This window comes from Lissotriton helveticus, chromosome 1_1 (genome assembly GCF_964261635.1).
Source record: "Lissotriton helveticus chromosome 1_1, aLisHel1.1, whole genome shotgun sequence".
Lineage (NCBI taxonomy): Eukaryota > Metazoa > Chordata > Amphibia > Caudata > Salamandridae > Lissotriton > Lissotriton helveticus.
In genome coordinates, this window is record NC_136057.1 from 122133743 (window position 1) to 122155697 (window position 21955).

General features: G+C 46.1%; 1 protein-coding gene across 1 annotated transcript in view; it reads right to left on the reverse strand.

Moving 5' to 3' along the window:
- Positions 1-21955, reverse strand: part of LOC144759693 (uncharacterized) — a 273339-nt gene that overhangs the window by 16499 nt on the left and 234885 nt on the right. Inside the window, 2 exon segments of the mRNA XM_078646497.1 lie at positions 19371-19404; positions 19546-19656. Coding sequence (XP_078502623.1) covers positions 19371-19404; positions 19546-19656 — 145 coding nt within the window.

Consider the following 21955-nt stretch of genomic DNA (forward strand, 5'->3'; position numbering starts at 1 on the left):
ATGGTCCCTTCTATCAGAGTGGGATCAAGCATGTAAACACACAATTCATGACCCACTGTACCAGTATTTCCTGCCCAAAGTGGGACAAGCTTCACTTTATTGCACCGGGTGTACAGTATAAAGCATGCCATGTACCTAATGCAAAGGGAATCATTATTGTTTAATTACATTAAAACTGTTACTGATTGCCAAGCCTCGCTGTTCTCATTTTTGATAATCAGAACCTGCTTCAACACAGCAATGGTTACAACATTCCACATTATTTGCAGTTAACCCCTTGCATGCTCATGACGAGCTCAGCTCGTCACGAGGCACAGTGGAGCTGTGCCCATGACGAGCTGAGCTCTTCATGACTGCCGCTGCCGGCCCACGCGGGGCTAATTCCCCGCCTGTGCGGGGGTTCTAAAGGAGTGGGCGGAATCATAATGAGCTCAGCTCGTCATAAGCACAGCTCCACCGGGGGGGAATTAGCCCAGCGTGGAAGGGGTTAAGGAACATCTATATTTACTTCCTGATGACATGGATTTACAACATTTCTTGTTGGGTCCTAGGTCACCACATTCTAAAAGATTCATCTACACCACTTACAATGGCCGGTGGACGCCACTGAAAGCTTAAGATTAATATAAATTGACAGGATTATCTTGGAAAATGCATTGGCTGTTGTGGACAATGGCATGACAGCATGGCCAAATCATATATAATCTTTAAATAATATTGTATCTTATGCATTTTATGTTACACTTAATGGCACTTCTCTCTTACAGCATGGACAAAGTCAACTGAGAACGATTATGGAATTGAGTGGAAATTGCAGATTTTAAAATCAACGTGTGCCCTAGAAATGTCTAAACACAACAGCATTGTATTTGCCTTAAAATGTAACACACACACAAAGACTGATGCAAAAAAAAAGGAGGCTAACCATTCTACACAGGCTGGCTTTGTGATACATATTAGTCAGGTATGGCCGTTTAGGCTAACCCAAGGTATCTGACAAAGGGTACTCCCACTATGCTAGCAATCGTATAGATAGTGTTAGGTAGGAGTAGAATAATATAATCATATAACCACATAGTAATGTTATAATGGTGAACATGTTGCACTGATTCCGTTGGTAAAGCAGAACTGTTTGTTAGGACAACAGGACATCAGAGTTTAGGGACTGAGTCTCTCTACAACGTCAATACTTGTCGGCCCAATCCTGGCAGCACACAGTGCCTCACCTGAACGCCTAATCTTTCCAGAGTAACAGGTGATTTCAGCAATCTCAAACACGACCCTCTATCCCCAAGGGCCCTGTGGCAACGGATCCTCCCCTTTTGTTACTCACATAGTGGAGTGGTGTGGCTCACTGGTTAGAGGCGGCAGACCCGGAAGCAGAGAACGGCCCGGGACCAGGGTTCAATTCCCGACGTGGCAGGGTTGTGGACCAGGGTCAGCGGACTCGATAATTCTCGCCTCGGTGCCTACTCTAACCAGGGATCACACTCGGCAACTCTGGGCATTAGCTTGCCTCATCTCTACAACGGCCCCCCACATTCGCCGGGGATGCCTGGTTTCACCTTGGAGATACCTAGTAGGGACCATCTCATAGGGAAAGCCAGGACGGTTTCCCCAGCGGTCTACAGCGCCACGACGACTCAGGGCAGCCGTGCGCTTTACATTTTTACAATTACATTTTACATTTACTTACTCACTCATGCATGCCCATTCTAAACACAAGAAAGACACAACAAATGTTTACAATACATTTATTGAAACAATCATATTCTATTATGAAGCAAATGTGCTGCGATCATTAGACAGATGCGACTAAAAGTTATTAGAATTACTAACTGATTGTATAGGACCAACATCCCAACCATGGCAAATTATATATGTGTCTAGTTCTACCCTTACTATGTGAGCATCGGGATACATTTGCGATCTCTGGGATTGGCCCAAGACCCCATACCTAGCGTAAGTAGTAAGATGGTCCGCATCACGAGTGTAAACTTAGTTTACGCAGGGCTGCATGTCGGGCACTGCTGTCATTCCAGAACAGTCCCCTCTGCCGGAATTCTCCTCTCTGCCCCCAAGGGGACGGAACACCGTTTATATCCTAAAACTATTGTGCTGGAGTTACAGTTGTGCGACCGTGTTATGTCTAAATGTAAGGAGCTGTTGCTGGACGAGCAAAGAAAACAGTACACTACGTTGTTATGTATCCCAAGCACCTTGTGTGAAATGTGTAGACAAAATCCAAAGAATAGTCCTTAAATAGCAAACACGTACAGCGTATTCTCAAAATAATAACACAAATGTGTTATATGTGGCTATGCAGAGCGAGCCGAGACAACCTAAAACGCAAAACTAAGGGAGAACTAAAGTGGACCCAAAAGGGAAAGCATTACATCTTTTCTTTTATACCTTTCTTTTAATGTGGGTTACACTGCTTTGTTTGTTTTGCCTGATAATTGCAGCACACTCTTTTTACACAAGAATACTATTGTTTCAATAAATGTTTGAAAAGCCAATTCGTATCTTTCTTGTGTTTTCCTTGGGCATGCAAAAGTAAACAACAAAAGGGTAGGTCTGTCTCCATGTTTCCTGTGGGGAGTAAAAAAGTGGTCATGTTCGTGGTTGCTGATACCATCTGGAACCCTTGTAAGTTTAGGGGGTTCAGATGGGGCACTGTGAGCTAGTTAGGAACCAGGCCAACAATTCCTGATGATACTTGTGAACCAAGTTCCCATATTTTGACGTTTCTGTTGTCCAGAATACACAGTCCTACTTAATTCGTAGGAACTGCATAACATTCTCATGGATAGGACGCAGGCAAAAAAGAATTGGGTTTCAAGTCAGTACAAAAGAAAAAGAACATACTTTCAAGCTCAAAGGGATAACTTGCTACAGGGGTCACACTGAGGGGGCATTCAATAAAGAACTGTCAGGTGACAGACGTGTCCCAGCAGCACCCATTATAGTGAATTTGTTGACTTGGGTAATGGGCCCCTGTTAGACTCAATATAGCAGCAATCACCATTTTGGAAGGGGACATAGAAGTTCCTAGGCGCATCCATCCAAATATCATGCGGTCTGTGCCGTTTGTTATCCTTTAAGGGAGGAAGCTCATTACCATGAAGGATGCAGGTGCTGACGGGACTATAGTTGGGAGGGAGTATCCCGAGCATGAGCAGATTCTCTCCGGTGCTGGTTGGCACACCTGGCTATCCAGTGTGGGTGACATGGAGTGCCCATTTCCCGAGATGAGGTAGAAATTAATGTCATGCCTACAACGGCCAATGAAGGGTTGAGCGAGAAGCAAGGTGTAATGATGTGATTGACTATGGTTAAGTACCATGACCAGAAGCCTTCTCGTGGATACATCTACGGTTGCTTGGACAGTCAGATCAAGCTTGATGTTTTTTAATGGTTTCAATCTCCTTCCTTCACTCCCCCTCTGTGTCTTTCCTCCGTTTTCACTTGTTTTTCAGTGATTTAATCTTTCCCTCTCACCCTCCTTCTGTGTCTTTCCCCCACTTTTCTTGCACCTTTTACTGCCTCATTTCCACTCTTTTCTCCCTGTTTGCCTTTTTCTGCCCGTTTTCCCCTGCCGCTACTGCCCCCGCGGCGTACCCCGAGCACGACCCACGCGACTGTCCCATTCCATCTCCCCTCCCACCTCCCAGGTGTCCAGCCCTCCAAGACCCCTACTTGATGGCGGCCGCTGCAAGGGCAGGCGTACAAGACCACTGACTCATTATCAGTGAAATTGCTCTCCCCCCTCCCAGCTCCACAATCAAGTGAGGCCTTCCCCAAGCCCCTGCCCACTCGAGTGCTAGTGTTCGAGGCTCTCCTCTACCCACAGGTTTTACCTGCGCCTCATCCCTGGCGTTCCAGTGGACCTATGTCTCCTTTCTCTCAATCTGCTCTTTCTCTCCTTTCTCACTCACTTTTTACTGGTTTCAATCTCCCTCATTCACTCCCCCTCTGTGTCCTTCCTCCGTTTTCAGTAATTTTTTACTGGTTTCAATCTACCCATTTTACTCCCCCCTCTGTGTCTTTCCTCCGTTTTCATTCTTTTTTTCTGGTTTCAATCTCCCCCATTCACTATCCTTCTGTGTCTTTCCTCCATTTTCACTTGTTTTTTACTGATTTCAATCTCCCCCTTTCACTCCCCCTCTGTGTCTTTTATCTGTTTTCACTCGTTTTTTACTGGTTTCAATCTCCCCCTTTCACTCCCCCTCTGTAACTTTTGTCCTTTTAATTCGTTTTTTACTGATTTCAATCTCCCCCTTTCACTCCCCCTCTGTGTCTTTCCTCCGCTTTCACTCGTGTTTTACTGGTTTCAATCTTCCCCTTTCACTCCCCCTCTGAGTCTTTCCTCCTTTTTAATTCATTTTTGACTGGTTTCAATCTCCCCCTTTCACTCCCCCTGTGTGTCTTTCCTCCATTTTCACCTGTTTTTTACTGGTTTCAATCTCCCCATTTAGCTCCCCCTCTGTGTCTTTCCTTGGTTTTCACAAATTTTTCACTGATTTAATCTTCCCCTCTCACTCTCCTTCTATGTCTTTCCCCCACTTTTCTTGTACCTTTCACTGCCTCATTTCAACTCTTTTTTTTTTTTGCCTTTTTCTGGCCGTTTTTCCCTGCCGCTGCTGCCCCTCCCCCCCAGCACGACCAACGCGACCAGCCGAAAGCAGCTCCCCTCCCGTCTCTCAACTGTCCAGCCCTCCCCGACCCCTACTTGCGGGCACGCCAAAGACAAGCCCGTCTGCGACCCAATTGCCCCCCTGGATCTCCGCAACGCCAACGCTACGACCCAGTGGCACTCAACGCTCTCAATCCAGGAAGCAACAACAACTGCAAGCTACCATCACCAGCCGACACCCACGGACCCTTCAGCTGTCACCGCTGCCGGCACACCTGCAGCACCGCAAAGACCACTGACCCGGCGAAACCACAAGACCACAACCCAACTGAAGACCCTGCAGTGCATCCTCCTCAATGTCTGATCCCTCCACAAACATGCCACCGAAATCTGAGACCTCCTCGACAGCACCAACCCGGACATAGCGTTCTTCACCGAAACAAGGACCAACACCACCTCAGGACCGGACATCGCCATTCCCCAAGGATACAAGATCTCCAAAAAAGACCGCCCCACATTTCCGGGAGATGAGGAATCACCATCATCCACAAAATCCAACCTCTGCTGAGCACACTCCCTGACGAGCCCACAGACCTGATGGAACACCTTCACTTCAAGATACTGACCAGCCCTACCACCACCCTCCGAGGAAACCTCATCTACCGAACCGCTGAGTTTTCGCCAACTCCATCACAGACATCATCTCTCCACATTCCATCGCATCCACCAACTATACCCTACTGGGAGACCTCAACTTCCACCTCGACAACCAACTGGACCCCAGCACCACATCACTCCTGGACAACCTCCACAACTTTGGACTCCGCCAGATCGTGACCGAACCCCTGCACTCAGCAGGACACACTCTCGACCCCCTCTTCACAACAGGTATCTCCATCACCTTCAGCCCCACCACCGAACTCCTATGGAATGACACTGATGCGTCTACTTCACCTTCAGAACACCCACCATCCACAGACACCTGCACCTGCTCCCACAAAGAAACTGGACCAGAATCACCGACGACAAGCTAACCTCATAACTCAGCAACTCCACCCCAACCATTGCGGAAAACGACAACCCCAACACCGCAGCCCAAAACCCTGAACAGATGGATCTCCAACAGCACCAAGACCATAGCCCCCCTCAAGAAAAACAACAACACCCACGCCAAGAAAGTCAGATGGTTTATCACCGAACTTCGAGAGTCCAGACGCACTTGCCGCCTCCTCGAAAAGGCCTGGAGGAACACCAAATCCACAGAAGCCTACAACAACTTCAGAGGCGCCACCAACCCCCACCACAACTCATAAGAAAAACGAGGAAAAAAGCAATTGAAGACAGGATCTCCACTCACGCACACAACAGAAAAGAACTCTTCAACATCATCAAGGAGTTCGCCCAACCCATCAGCGAGTCCACCGACATCCCTCCCTCACAAGACCTCTGCGCCAAACTCATCACCTTTTTCCACCACAAAATCAAGAGCATCTACGACAACTTCGACGAAGACAACCAACACATTGAACCCTCACCAACCACCCCCGACACACTGAAGCCAGCGATCAACAACTGGACAGGCCTCACCACTGAAGTCACACTGAAGATGATATAGTGAATCCAATCCGGGGCCCCCACGGACCCCTGTCCTCACCACATTTTAAACAGGGCCGCCGACACCATTGCACCCATGCTCTGCCAAACCATCAACCGCTCCTTGGCACCCGCCACGTTCCCCGACGACTGGAAACACGCCGAGGTCAACCCCCTCCTGAAGAAACCCTTGACGGACCCCATCGACCTCAAAAACTACAGAACCATCTACTTGCTCCTGTTCCCAGCAAAAGTAATCGAGAAATCTATCAACAGCCAACTCGTCACATTCATTGAAGAGCACAACATCCTCGACTCCTCCCAGTCCGGCTTCAGAAAAAACACAGTACGGAAACTGCCCTCCACGCTGCAACAGACGACATCCGCACCCTACTAGACAAAGGAGAAACAGCAGTTCTCATCCTCCTCGACCTCTTGGCGGTGTTCGACACAGTCTCTCACCGCACCCTAACATGAGGCTCCACAACGCAGGAATCCAAGACAAGGCCCTCAACTGGATCCGCTCCGTCCTCTCCAGCAGAACGCAGCGGGTCAGACTCCCCCCTTTCTTCTCCGACCCTACACCTGCCACCTGTGGAGTCCCCCACGGGCTCTCCCTCTGCCCTACACTCTTCAACGTCTACATGGCTCCGCTCGCCCCCATCGTCAGAACCTACGGACTCAACATTGTGTCATACGCAGACGACACCCAACTCATCCTCTCCCGATCCACAAACCCAATACTGGCAGACACATTTTTCGATAAGGCATGGAAGCCATCGCCAAATGGATGAAAAACAGCTGCCTACAACTAAACACCAACAAAACAGAAGTACTCATCATGGGCCCAAACCCCGACGCATAGAACGATACCTGGTGGTCCCCCGCCCTCGGAAGCCCGCCCACCCCCATGGGCCAGGCACGCAACCTGGGAATCATCCTGGACTCAGAACTCAAAATGGACCGCCAGAACAACTCCGTCTCGTCCTCCTGCTTCCACCCACTCCGCCTCCTACTTAAGACCTTCAAATGGATCCCCCTGGAACACAGAAAGACCGTCACTCACGCCCTGGTCACCAGCAGACTCGACTACGGCAACGCACTCTATGCCAGAATAGACAAAAACCTCACCCGCAAGCTACAAAACATCCATAAGGCCGCCGCAAGACTGGTCCTTGACCTGCCAGGACACTGCCACATCCCCCAGCACCTGCGCACACTCCACTGGCTCCCCATCAAAGCTAGAGTCACCTTCAATATGCTCACCCACGCCCACAAGGCCCTCCACAACACCAGACCAGCCTACCTGAACAGTCGACTCAAATTCCAAGCACCCCAGAGGACCCTACGATCAGCCCAGGTCTCCTATGCTGTGGTCCCCAGCACCAGAAAGACCAGATCGGGCAGACGCTCCTTCTCCTTTCTCGCAACCCAAGCCTGGAACGCCCTTCCGCTCCACCTCAGACAGACAACATCGCTCCCCATCTTTGCAAGAAACCTCAAAACCTGGCTCTTCGACAGACCCCACCTTGATGGACAGGAGCCTGCTACCGACCCCCAACCCCCACCCCAGCGCCTTCAGACCCTTACATGTGAGTAGTTGCGCATAAAAAATGCCTGCTTGATGTTTTTGTCATTAAATTAGGCTGATGTCTTTCTGTCAGAATCTCCGCAAATGTCCAAAATCTTGAAGTACGAGTCCTGCAGTCACACCTTGTTAAGTTCTTTCACAAGTGCACTGGAAGATAAACCTTCCGCTCACTAGTCCTGAGTCTGACTGGGGTAAACTTTGGCTCTTTTTAGTCTCTTGGTAAAGAGTATGGGATCACAGGAGCCTGGATGTGTATTCCACGTAGTATTCCAGACATCAAGTAAAAAAACAGAGAGGATACAACAGGTTCCTATCTGAAGAAGGTGACCTTCACATGGACTGAGTCCCGTGTGGGGAAAAAAAACGATTTATATTTCCCCTCAGATGTTCACAAACTAAATGAGGTTCTAATTGGATCAGAGATTGAAGCATTCAGCAGTGGGTATCCTCAAAATATTTGGAAGCATTAAAGCGAACTAGCCGACCTATGTCTTTTCATGTTAACGACAAAGTGAATTATCAGAAGCCAGAAGTCCCAAAGTAAAATGCAGAAGAAAGATTGGAAAAGGCTTTTTTTACGTTGATAATATAGAGATATAGGTCTGTGTAACAGAAAGAATGGACATCAGAACGAATCTAGACTTGAGATTATCATTGACTCCAGCACTTTCAACCTCCAAGGAGACTAGCACTTTCATCTAGAGGACCGTATTGATTCCAATTGAAATACCCTCCTCAAATGCCCTGGGAACCTCGACCTTACTCAGCACATGACCAGATCCACCCACACAGCTGGACACTTCCTGGACCCTCTCTTCTTCACACTAACCAACATCAGAGTCTACAAACCAACACCTATCACCTGAACTGACATCACCCTTTTAAGTTTCAAGCTCAGCACCCTGAATTACAGGAGAACCACCACATCTTGATAGGCGGCTGCTGCTGGAAGAGCATATCAGAGAAGGACTGGGCTTCTGCCCTCAACACACGTCACCTCAAGCATACCAGCAACCTAACGGAAGACAATAAGAACTTCAATGACTGGATCACCACCTGCACCAACACCCTGGCCCCCCTCAAGCATACCAGCAACCTAACGGAAGACAATAAGAACTTCAATGAATGGATCACCAACTGCACCAACAACCTGGCCCCCCTCAAGCATATCAGCAGCAACCTAACAGAAGACATCAAGAACTTCAATGAATGGATCACCACCTGCACCCCTTCAAGTATAGCAACAACCAAAAGAAATCAAGATCACAAAAGCAAGCCAGCTGGTACACAGAGGAACTCAGGGGGGGGGGGTGATGCAGCACTATAAGGAACTCTAAAGCAAGTTGAGAATGAGCAAAGACACTGCTGACAACAACGTCTTCAAATCTGCCTTGACATGCGTCCACCAGCATGTCTGAAATGCCAAGTGAACAGCCCACACCAAACGCATCAAAGCCAGCAACACCAGCACCAAATAAATCTTCTCCATAATCTGAGAATTTACAGTGCTGTGGCGACCACCAGCAACACACCCCTTACAAAACCCATTGCAACAATCTCTAACTTCTTTTGAAGGAAGATCACATCCACATACGGAAACGTCAACCTTCAACCTGACTCCAGCAACCTCGCAGCCAGTCTTCCAATCTCAGCTGAAGAATGGACCTTCACCATGTGGGACGGCATCACCGCAAACGAGACTGACACAACCATGAAGACCATCCACTGTGGGGCCCCATGAGACCCATACCCCCACCACACTTTCAACAAAGGTCTAACCACCATCAGTGAAGTCCTCACTCCCATCCTGGATGACTCCATCAATGTGGCCCACTTGGCAGAAACCTGGAGGCAGCTATCACAGCCCTGGAGAGGAAACCCGCGGAGGATCTCACCAAACTCTACAGCTACTGACTAATCACTCTCCAACCATACATGGCAAAAGTCCTAGAGAAAACCATCAAGAAGTGTCTGACCAGCTACCTCATACAGCCACCCTATCTCGATGCCACCCAACCAGAGTATGGAAACAGCGCTCATTGAACCTACCTAGGCCATTGGCATGATCCTAGACAGAGGAGAGAGTAAGGCCGTCATCCTATTGAGCCTCTTGGCGGTGTGTCACATGGTTCCACATCTCATCCTCATCAGGAGCCTTCACAAGATCGAGATTCAAGAACCTGCGTGCAATTGATCTGCTCTTTCCAGATTAAAAGAACTCTGACATTCAACCTGAGGTCAACCTCCTTGGAAACCAGAAATCTCATCCGCGGAGCACCTCAAGGTTCACTCCTCAGCAGAACACTATTCAACACTTATATAACCCCACTGGCTAACGTCATCCATACCCACTACATCAACATCCTTTCCTACAGTGACAACAGGGAAATCACCCTTGTGATTTGACATTAACCTATTCATACAGGAGGATGGTTGGAACCTAGGACCTCCTAGCTATCTCACTAGAGTTAAAATTGGTAACAGGCAGGAAAATATATTGATTCCATTCCATTTGGTTCATTTACACCGTTTGTTGATTGGGAATAAATCCCAGATCCATAGCTCTAAAGTTAATTCAAGTATTGGTACCACTAAACAGCACTTTACACCTATAACTCTTGAAGACTCACATTCACGTCACACTTAAATCACATTTTTAGCTCACAACATATAATTCAACTTTTGGCAATTTCCACATAATGTTCATTACAATTCTTTACCTGCCCTTCTTTAAGAACTCTCGTTCCCTCCCCTACAAGCGTATTTCTTTCATATTTTGATCAATATTTATTAATTACTTTACTCCACCCTTCATGTTTTTCTCTCTGTGTCACTCTTATTTCTCTTTTCTGGCCTCTTCTAGCATTTTCTGCTTGTGCATTATGTTCTCCCCTTCCTGCTGAAGTGACCAGCAGAGCAGAATGGAATCCTTCACATAGACTCCTATATCATAGTACAATCCTCATCAACACACCGTTGATGAGAGTACAGTAACCCTTTGCAGCATTATCATACAAGTAACCTTGGGTGCTTGGGTCGCTCACACATTTGGAGGTCGTGCTGAATTCTCACTCAAACCTGCCTAATTCTACTAAAGTATGGGTTAGAACTAGAACTTCACATGTGACTTTGCGGAGACGTCTGCAGTGTGCCGAGTAGCACCTGACTATTCTGCACAGAACAGACCCGCTTACATCCAGTGATCCTAAAGATTTCTGTACAGAGAGGAGAGGCCAAGAAGAGTGACTGACAGTAGCCAACATCTGCTAAGACAGACAGCTCTTAAAAAGACACACTGTAGACGTGTGTCATACACACACAAACACTCACAGTCTGCAAAGACAACGCTACCCTTTTCACATGAACACACATCCAACCTGCAGAGATAAATCAAAAACACAGACTCGTACATTGCACTGCTTGGAAGGTTACCTACCTGGGAGACCCAAGGTCAATGCACACACAATCCCTGCAGCAGACACACAACCTCTGCTGCAGATAATGCTATAAGCCAACCTATGCCACTGGAAACTATTGCAATGACTGAGGTTTTACCAAGACTGAGATATGAAAACAGGGGCAAAGGGGCACGGGGCAGCAGGGAAGCCTTGAAATTGAACTGCCTGAGGGACATGCTTCTGACACAGGGGGCAAGTCAACAAACTAACAGCGAGAGCCGAGCAAAGAGTGTGCACAGATTTCTCAGAGCGCTAAGATGCAATGCAATGTGAACAGATTTTTCACAGTGCAGTAAGATGCAGTGCAGTGGTACAGATTCCTCATAGAGCAGTAAAGTGCAGTGTGCACAGATCTGTCATAATGCATTAAGATGCAGTGCAACATGCACAGATTCCTCTTAGTGCAGCAAGATGCAGTGCACAGATTCCGCAGAGTGCAGTAAGATGCAGTGCAGCATTCACAGATTTCTCATAGTGCAGTATATGGCAATGCAGTGCATAGATTCCTCATAGTGCAGTAAGGTGCACTGCAGCGTGTACATATTCTTCGCAATATAGTAAGATAAAGTGTAGTGACACAGATTTGGCATAGTGCAGTAAGATGTAGTGCTGTGTGTACAGATTGCTCATAGTGCTGGAAGATGCAAAGCACCGTGCACAGATCTTAACATAAATGATGATCACAAATACCCACAGGGCCAGAAGGAAAGCCCACCCTCCCCCTCTCCCACCCCCATAGAAGATCCTGGCTCCTGGCAGAGAGTTCTTTCAGGATCATTCAGTCTATTTCTACAAACACAGCACAAGGTGCTGACAATCTCCTACCTGAGCAGAAACCTGCATACATGCCAACAGACCCGATTCAGGCGGGAGACTACCGATTTTAAAAGCCAAAAATTGCTTTATTTTAGCAGTCTCCCGCCTGAAATTGCATTTTCTACAACAGAAGTCAATGGGGAATTTATATTCTCCCGATTTTTTCTTTTAAATCTCCCACTTCCTGGTCCTTAAATGTTGGCATGTATGAACCTGTGCAGACATTTCCAGGCTCTCTCCTCCTCCTATGGCTGGGGTGGGGCAGGTGCACATCTGGGGTCTGGGAGAGGTGGTGGGGGGGGCTGTGAGGGTCTGAAGATGAAGATAACTGAACAGACAGACAGGGCGTCCTTCCTCCTCTGAAGCAGGCTGGACAGTGATGTCAGCATCCGATGCTGGTGCTGTCTCTGCCACCGCTGACCTGGAAGAGGAAACTCTTCCCTTTCATACAATGTGCTCAGTGGTTGAATCAGCAGGCGAGGAGCGCCCTCTGGTGGCCACTAACAGAACCTCCATTCCCAGTCCCCGGGAGTGAACACATTTCACACGAACAAACATTTTGTGGCGGGAAAGACCTGGGTTTTTAGATGCCACAGATATGGATGTTTTTAAGACACACACAGTCCAAGTTACAGGGTCTCACCCTTGGTTGCTGCTGTAGAAAAGTATTTACAGCTTCACTTCACATCTTCAAAACACTGATGCAGAAGACTAAAGAGTATTTACAAGAAGCTGTCAACTGGAAGTGAGACTTTGTATTTCATTAAATATATGAAAACATGTGTTAGAGGTGCAATTAAACTAGACAGCTTATTTCTTTTTTCATTTTTTTTAACACTTTATTGGGTTTTTCAAATGCAAAGCAGGGTATACAGCAAAGTAAATAGAGACCAAAACCATTAAGTTTTATTCACCAGATCAAATTCACTTTGGCATAAGGCATGCTTTAATGTGTAAATTAAAAGAATAGCCTGTTGGATTCATTACGGCAGTGCCAAAACGTAAGCGTATTGTTTTAGTTGTGTTTGCTGGCTCTGCCTACAGCCCCGTCCACACTTTTCATTGATGACTAGATATGTGCAGACCTTGGGGCTCTGCAGGTGCACAAGGCCAGGGTTTTTCAGACCAGCTCAAGTCACTCTTCTTTCATTTCACCACTTCGCCTTCTTATCTCACTTTCAGGACCTATGGCAGCAGGAGACAGCTCAGTGCTAGCCTCTGGTGCCTCTCCACCCCCATCCTGCAGGGTTGAGCATAGCCCACTATGACTCTGCTGTGCTTTTTATGCTGTCACCTCAGGTAGGGTTGACCCCTTTCCACAAGATAAATACCGACCCGTTGTTGTTGTTTTAAGAGTCTGAAAGGCTGGGGTATGATACTAAATGGGACTTTAAACAAAATCAAATATACACATTTGTAACATCACTTTTCTGCCTTAGTTTTCTCTTAATTCTTAATCAGGGTATTGTACTCAGTACTCCTAGGTGCAACAGGGTACTCAATATGTCCTTGTACTGTAAGGACACCGGTCTTAAGCCATTTTTCGCTCTCCTTACACACTTCACAATCCACAACACTCACCATGATCTGATCATCCATACAGGGTCACCAAAAATTCTCCCTCACCCGTTTTTGTCATAGTTTTCCCTTAATGCCCGTCACGATAATATTTTTGCACCTCAAACCCTCCGGTGGTACAAACTTGTCATTTCTCATTAGAACTTTTGTGTCACTCAGAGTTAGTTCATCCAGAATCTTAACAAATGGTCTCACAGAAGGACCAACGATGCTCTCCCTAAGCTCGCCATGCACTACCATTTGTTCAACACTCTTCAAGACTACGTCCCGATCCATGCACGAACGCCCAAGGCATTAAGCGGGCCAGGTCCTGCCGGTGCTCACCGGCAGTTCTAAAAATCAAGTACTGAGATGGTTCCCTACCGGGCTCTCCATTTTTTACTTTAACCTCCGGGTGAAAAAAATATCTTGACTCTGCAGCAGTGCCACCCTTCACTGCCTTTCATGTAACTTCAAAGAGCCTCGTTTTAGTTCTTTCACAGTCTCATTTCAGAATGGAAGCATTTTAAATATTATATACAACAAAGCCATAGTTGTTGCTTATTTATCTTATGCAAATAACAACCAATGACAAACCCAATAGTCCTAGTTTGTTGTAGGTGTAATCTTATGTGGTGTATTATATATGTGAATGCAATGACAGGACCAGCAAATTCTTTGTCTGGTAGCACACTATGCTAAGCATAGGTTTTTAGCTTAGATGTTTTTAAGCCATGCCCTTAATTACATCGACCACACCCCTTTGAGAGACCCCCCCCCAGTTTTCATCCCACTTAAGTCCCTGAGAACCCAATTCATCAGCACAGACCCAGCCGCCGCTACATTTTTCCACATTGCACAATGAAACCGAAGCCCCTTCCTGATCCCAGGCAGACCCACTATGGCCGTTTTCCCCAGAACACTCCAAAGACATACAAGAAGGCAGTCAGCGTGCGCGTTCTTCCATATTGATATGTGGGAAACATTGTAACAATACTCCTGAAGTCTGGAAGCCAGTCTAGCTAGCCTAACTGAGCCCTTACCAGTACCACTAGGACTCAATACTTTCACCAAGGGTTTGTGACCAGTGCGTATGCAAAAATGTAAACCCCATAAATAGGTCCTAAAATGCTCGACGGAGCAGGCAGCTGTTAGGGCCTCGAACTCTATAACTAAATAGTTGCTTTCATGTTCCCTCAATGAGCATGAGGTAGAAGTCACAGTTTTTTTGCGTACCCGTCCGCACCTGGGATAATACTGCCCCCAAACCATGCGCACTGGCAGCCACCTTTAGAAATGTTTTAAGAGGAGTGTCAAAAGGTGCGAGAATTCCCGCCTCACAAATGTCTCTCCTTACACAATTAAAAGCACTTTGCTGAGCATTGCCCTAACCGAATGAACACCCCTTCCGCAATAACATTCTAGATTCTTCAGTCTTGTTGGCAAAATTAGGAAAATATATCGACCAAGCCCATTAATGAACGTAACTGGTCTTTATCAAGTCGAATGGGTGCAGACTTAATAGCTTTCAAAAAGTACATTTTAGGTTGGATGCCCTGCCCCGAAATCATACGGCCAAGGTTTTCAATTTCCTCTACAAGGAACTTGCAGTTCTCCTTCCTTAGGGTAAGGCCAGCCTCCCTTAGCCTACCTAACATAGACCTTAAGATGTTGTTGTGTTCCTGAATGGATGCTCCAAAAAACTGAATATTATCTTGGAAAAACTTTAGGTTTTCCAGATCTCTGAAAACCTCCACCATAATCCTTTGAAGCAAAAGACACACAATTGATGGCTGGAATGCAGAACAAATCAGAACATTCACCCCAGTCAAGAGTTAAATCCATCATTCTTTTGCACCATGCCACCCCAGTTTAGAAATGGCCATATGCAAATCAGTCTTGGCCCTGTGCCTCATGGTAAGAGTCTAGCCTGGACTGCCAAGCCAGGTCCTCCCTGGACCGGAAACAAGCATCCTGGGACCTGTTTCTGGGATTCACCCCCAATCAGCCAGGGTAGGTTTAATCCAGTGGCACAGTGAGCCTCGGACCCACGTCTGGGCATACCCGGCGCACTTAGGGTGAGACACCAAAAGAAACACAATTCAGCCACTTTAGGTAGGAATGGAGGGGCTGTGAGGCCGGCTGGGAGGATTGAGAGACAATCACAAGGGAAAATTAATGAATAATTAATTTTCCCTTGTTGTTGTCTCTCAAAACCCCACCACCCATGCCGGCCCAACTGCCCCACCGCTCTTACGTGCAGCGGCCGTGAGTGACACAATTGATCGACGGAATGGCAAACAAATCAGAACATTCACCCCAAGTCAAGAGATCTGGGTTACATCCATCATCTTTTGCTCACCATGCCACCCCAGTTTAGACCTGGCCATATGCAAATCAGTCTTGACCCTGTGCCTCATGGGAACAGTCCTGCCTGAACTGCCAAATCAGGTCCTCCCTGGACTGGAAACAAGCATCCTGCGACCAGTTTCGGGGTTTCACCCCCTCATCAGCCAGGCTAACTTGAATCCAGTGGTACAATGAGCCCGGGACCCAATTCTGGGGGAATACCCGGCGCACTTAGGGCGAGAAAGCAAAAGACCAAGCAAAACCCCTTGTGTTAGGGTTAAACACAGCAAGGAGAAAAAGAGGTATGACGGGAACCATTAGATCAAGTCGTCCTCAACTTAGAGCGAAATGTTTCAGCCAATGACCTTGAAAATGTCATGGCTTTCTTCAGGATAGTGAGTGAGCTACTGCTGTAATAGCGTAAAGAAATAACAACAATGGTAAGTGTTTCAGTAAACTGAATTTGATACTAGACCAGTGATAAAGGGGTAGCAAGATGGTGGATTCACTGGTGGTACCTGTAGGGGAACAAAAAACAACATACTGAGCATATACTGCACATACTGGTCCTGGGGTTCAGTTCAGGGGGCAAGCTCGAGATCAAGCCCTTGGAGATTTTTATTTATTTTATTTATTTTATTTTAAAAGTTTTCTATAGCGCTGGCTAGACCCGGAGGTATCAGAGCGCTTTACATGAGCATCAGATCATAGTTACAGGTTACATCGTTACAAAGGTTACACAGTTCTTAGAGTATGGCAACATAGTTACTTGTGAGGTCGAGATGAACAATATTGAATGTGTGTGGGTATTGCACTCTATTCTCCTGTTGTATGCTTTTTTCATACGGTATGTGTGCAATGTTGGATTAGTGCCTGCTACACTATGATAAACATTTGTATTAGGCCTGGCCCTTACAAGTGACCAGGACTCCAACATGCACTACGAAAATTCAATTGAGTACGTTCAGCATTTTGATATAATCTTATCTGTGCATTTAATTTGAATTACAATTCATCACAATTTTATAATCCTACATATACAAGTCAAAGGTAATTTTGCGTCAACAAGTAATTAGATTTTCATGATATCAAGACATCAATAAAATGCGATCAAAACACAACATTCTTTGGCAAAATTCTTGCGAAAACCCAATGCATTTCGGGGCTTAAGCCCCTTCGTCAGGGGTCTGTAGACAAAAGAAAAGTGAAAGAAAAAAAGAAGAAAGAAAGGAAACAATGGTTACTCTTGATGTCTTTAGAGGGTTCTATGTTTTGTTTTAATCATAACTAGTGATTTGTGCCGCCTGTCTTACCTCAAGTACGAGGTGTTTCAATCAGTCTAGAGGTGCACGATCTGTAGTTTCACTACAATCGGTCTAGAGTGGGAGAAGAACCTTATTGTCAAAAGTGTCTTAAAAGGAACGTGGCTGTAAAGAAAGGCTGTTGCCATAGAGAAAACGGGACTTTCAAGTTTTTGATTCCCTTTGAAGGATGCTGTGGCCTTGGGGTGTGATCAGAAGCTCCTGTCATCTGGAGAGGCAGAGTCCGGGCCCACTCTATCGGCTTTTCCTCTGTTGTCTTGTGAAACCTCGCTTGAGCTGCTCTCTCGGTTGAAATCGGGTTCCCCTTTGGATGCGTGCCCGGCTAAATGCCTGGGCAATGTGGCTTCAGCTGTAAACAGCCTGCTGAACCCCCTGCTTAATATGTCTCTGAGCTCCGGGGTGGTTCCTAGAGAGTGGAAGCATGCTCTTATTCTCCCGCTGATCAAAAAACCCTTGCTTGACCCCTTGCAGCTGGCCAACTATAAACCAATCTCCCTCCTCCCTGCTCTGGCGAAGGTGGCGGAGAAGCATGTCCAGCACACTCTTACCACCTTTATCGAGAACAACGAACTGCTGCATGACTCCCAATCTGGCTTCCGTGCCAATTATAGCACGGAGACAGCTCTTGTGGAGGTGACCGACGCCATCAGGGAGACGCTTGATCATGGGGGAAAGGCTATGTTGGTCCTGCTGGACCTGTCGGCGGCATTCGACACCGTCCCACACGCAGGTCTCCTTTTAAGACTCAGGGAGATAGGACTGCGAGGGACGGTGTTGGATTGGTTTCAATCTTTCTTAGCCGACCGGCGACAGGTGATCTGGGCTCCACCATTCTCCGCGGAAATGCCTTCGCTAGAGGTGGGGGTGCCTCAAGGGTCTATCTTGAGCCCCACCATTTTTAACATCTATATGGCCCCTTTGGCGAAGGTCGCGGAGGCATTTGGAGCCCGGGTCATCTCATACGCTGATGACACCCAGCTCCTGTTTACTTGCAGGAAGGGAGAGGTTTTTGACGGCGGTAGAATTAAAGACTGTCTGAGTGCAGTCTTTGCGTGGTTTCAGCACCAGAGCCTGAAATGCAACTCGGATAAGTCCGAGCTGCTCTTTTTTGGTTGTGCCCCTGACCCTGCTTGGAAGTCGTGGTGGCCCCCGGACATGTTTCCACCTGAGAAACCTTCCTCACAAGTAAAAAATCTTGGAGTTGTGTTTGACGACGATCTTTCCTTTCGTCCACACATTACGGGATTAGCGGGGAAATGCTTCGGCATCCTCAAGATGCTGAGGAAATTTCTCCCACTGCTCTCCCTACAATACCGTAAGAACATTGTTCAAGCACTTGTGGGATCGCGTCTGGACTATGCAAACGCACTTTTTGCAGGACTGCCTAAATATCTTGTGTCCAGATTGCAAACTGTCCAAAATTCGGCGGCCAGAGCAATTTTCGGCCTACCGAGGAGAGTCAGCGCCTCCTTGCTGCGGGTCAGGTTGCATTGGCTACCAATGCCTAGCAGAATCAGGTTCAAAATTCTCACGCTGGCGTTTAAAGCCCTCCACTCTACTGGCCCCGACTACCTCAGGAAGCGTATTGCTTTCTATGTTCCACGGAGGAAACTGAGATCAGCTGATTTGGCTAAAGTGGAGGTGCCAGTGGTCAAACGAGTGCGGATGGGAGGTCGGTCTTTTCAGTACATGGCAGCCCGATTCTGGAATGAGCTCCCTCTTTCTCTACGCAAGGCTAATAACCTTCTGGCCTTCAGGAGGGAGTTGAAGACCGTCCTCTTTTCTGTATAACCAGTGCGCCTATAGTGTGTCCGCTTCTGGGTTTTCTGGGTTCTATTCAGGCCTCTATGCTAAAGCGCCGGGACGCCCTTTTGGGGTAGCCGTGCGCTCAAAAAGTGCGGCTGTAACATAACATAACATACCTGAGTCTGAATTATTGAATACGTATCTGCAAAAAACAGAAATAAATAAATAGAAGGAATTGTTTTACCAATTTTGAGCTTGGTCAGTTATAATACGTGTTAAATATTAAGGTGTCTAACGCTCACCTGTCTTCGTTGTGCTCACGCGTTAGGGAGGTTGCTTTAAGGGAAAAATGAAGGAAAAAATAAGAATAAGGAGTCCATTGAACATCGATATGTTTGTTCAAGGTTTATGGGCGCATTTGCAAAAAAGAGGACCAGGGTAAGTTTTTACCTGCGAGCCTTCTTTCAGTCGACTAACGGTCTCGCTTTTCAAGTTTGCTCGTTTTTAACTGTGAAAACAGGAATACAGGAATACGCGTTACATCAGCATCTTTCTGTATAAGCTCGATAACAGCAAAATTGCTGAAAGCTTCAAGAATTGAACGAAAAGTTCAAAACTTACCGTTTTCTAACAACGAAACTGCGCGTATCGGCGTCTCCGGTCGAGGATGGCGATCAAAGACAGTCATTCCCGTTTATAGTCCTTTTTCGAGTGCTTACGTGTTACCTCTAGCAGTTTGGCGATAGAAAGAGGACTAGCGTATTTTGCTTGTTGGGATAGCGGCCATATTTGCGTCTCGACTTATTCGATCTATGCTAAGAGGGAGGATATGTTGTTTGTTGTTTTAAAGGGGTAACCTCAACTTAAGAAGTACAAGAAAGGAAAAGACAAAAGAATAAATTAAACATATCAGAATGGACATCAGACAATCTGAACATTTTTTTTTTTCGTTATTCTATAATTCCTCTCAATTCAGTTGTGATAATGTGTGTGACATGTGAAATTTCACTATCGCCCTAATGATATATGTGTATGTACACAAACATAGTTTTATCTGTGCATTCCTTAAACAAGTACGTGTGAGTCCATGGTGTTGTAGATCAGTAATCGTGGATTAGAATCCCTTAAGTTCTTGTTTACTCCCTATAAAAAGCAGCTCATTTCCAATTTGTCTTTCAACCCACTTGGGGTAAGTGTCTGTAGTTTGCGTATCCAGAAGGTCTCCCTCTGGAGGAGGATTTTAGCATTGTCTATTCCTAGTCATTGCGGGATCTGTTCAATAATTTGAAATCTTAGTTGTGCTATAGTGTGTCCTGCTTCCATCCAGTGCTTTGCTATTGGTGAGGTAGAGTTCTTATTTCGAATTCGACTTTTGTGCTCTGAGAGCCGTAGCTTCAATTTTCTGTCCGTTTTACCAATATACAGTAGTCCACATGGGCATTTGATGGAGTAAACTACATGTTCCGAATTGCAATTCGTAGTATGCCTCAATTGAATTTTTTCTCCAGTGCATGGGTGTGATAGGAGGTTGCCTGGTATAACATTATTGCAATTCTTGCAATTATAACATCGGGTAGTTCCTTTGTAAGTTTCACTTCGTTCAGAGTATGGCTCCTGTTGAGCTGGTTTATTCAAGAGCTCTTTTAAGTTTTGTGCTCTTTTATAAGCAAACAGTGTTTTTTCAGCAAACAGTGTTCCAAAGTCATTTTCAATCTGCAGTAGTTCCCATCTTTTCTGGATTATCCTCTTTATATCCCTTGAAGCAGTAGAGTATTTAGATACAAACACTAATCTTTTGCTCGCTGCTTTGGGTTTCTTCTGTAGCAATTCCGTTCTTGGGATGGTTTTAATTTTATCTATCTGGGCTTCCAATAATTTCTTGGGGTAACCCCTATCCAGATATCTTTGTTTTTTGTTCTTCCAAGTTTTTATCGCAAATTGTATTGTCCAAAGATATCCTTTTTATCCTCATGAATTGTGACACTGGGAGATTGTTGATTAAACTTGCAGGATGAAAATTTCCGTATAGTAGTGCTGTGTTTTTGTCTGTTGCTTTCTTGTAGAGACTAGTGCGTATATTATCTCCCACTATCTCTACCTTGACATCAAGAAATGGTAATGCTGTAGAGCTGATGTGATGTGTGAATTTGATCCTTGAATGTGCTAGGTTCAGACTGTTGATATTCTGAATGAGTTCTGATTTTGATCGTCTCCAAATTATGAAAATATCATCTATGTATCTCTTGTAGTATACAATTCCTTCTTGCCAAGTGATATCTTCCAATATGTAGTCTAGTTCGAACTTAGCCATGAAGATATTCGCATATATACAAGCTCCCGGGAATCCCATCGCTGTTCCAGTAAGCTGGATATAGTATTCATTCAGCCACGAGAAATAACTGTTTTCTAGGCAAAATTCCAACAGTTGCAGGATTATGCATTTGAGTCCCTCTGGTTTATCGTGTCTGAGCAATGCCCATTCCATGACTTCAAGTCCTTGTTTATGCGGGATTGATGTATACAAAGATATAACATCTAGTGTGCACAATATCCAATCTTTACATCCTTCAGTTTCAATTGTTGAGATGCTTCTTAGAAAGTCTGATGTATCTTCTAGGTATGTCGGCCACTGGCGTATGAAAGACTGCACGTGTGCATCAATGAATTTCTCTAAGTTTTCAAAGATGGACGAGCATCCAGATACAATCGGTCTGAAGGGAGGGTTACGTTGATCCTTATGAATTTTGGGCAAAAAATACATCCTTGGTCTCCTGGGAAAAGCTTGTTTAAGATAACGTTTAGTTGTATTGTTGATCCAACTTAACTCTTCAGCTTTTTCGAGAATATTATCCAGTACTGACGCTATTCCTGTGGTCGGGTCTTGATC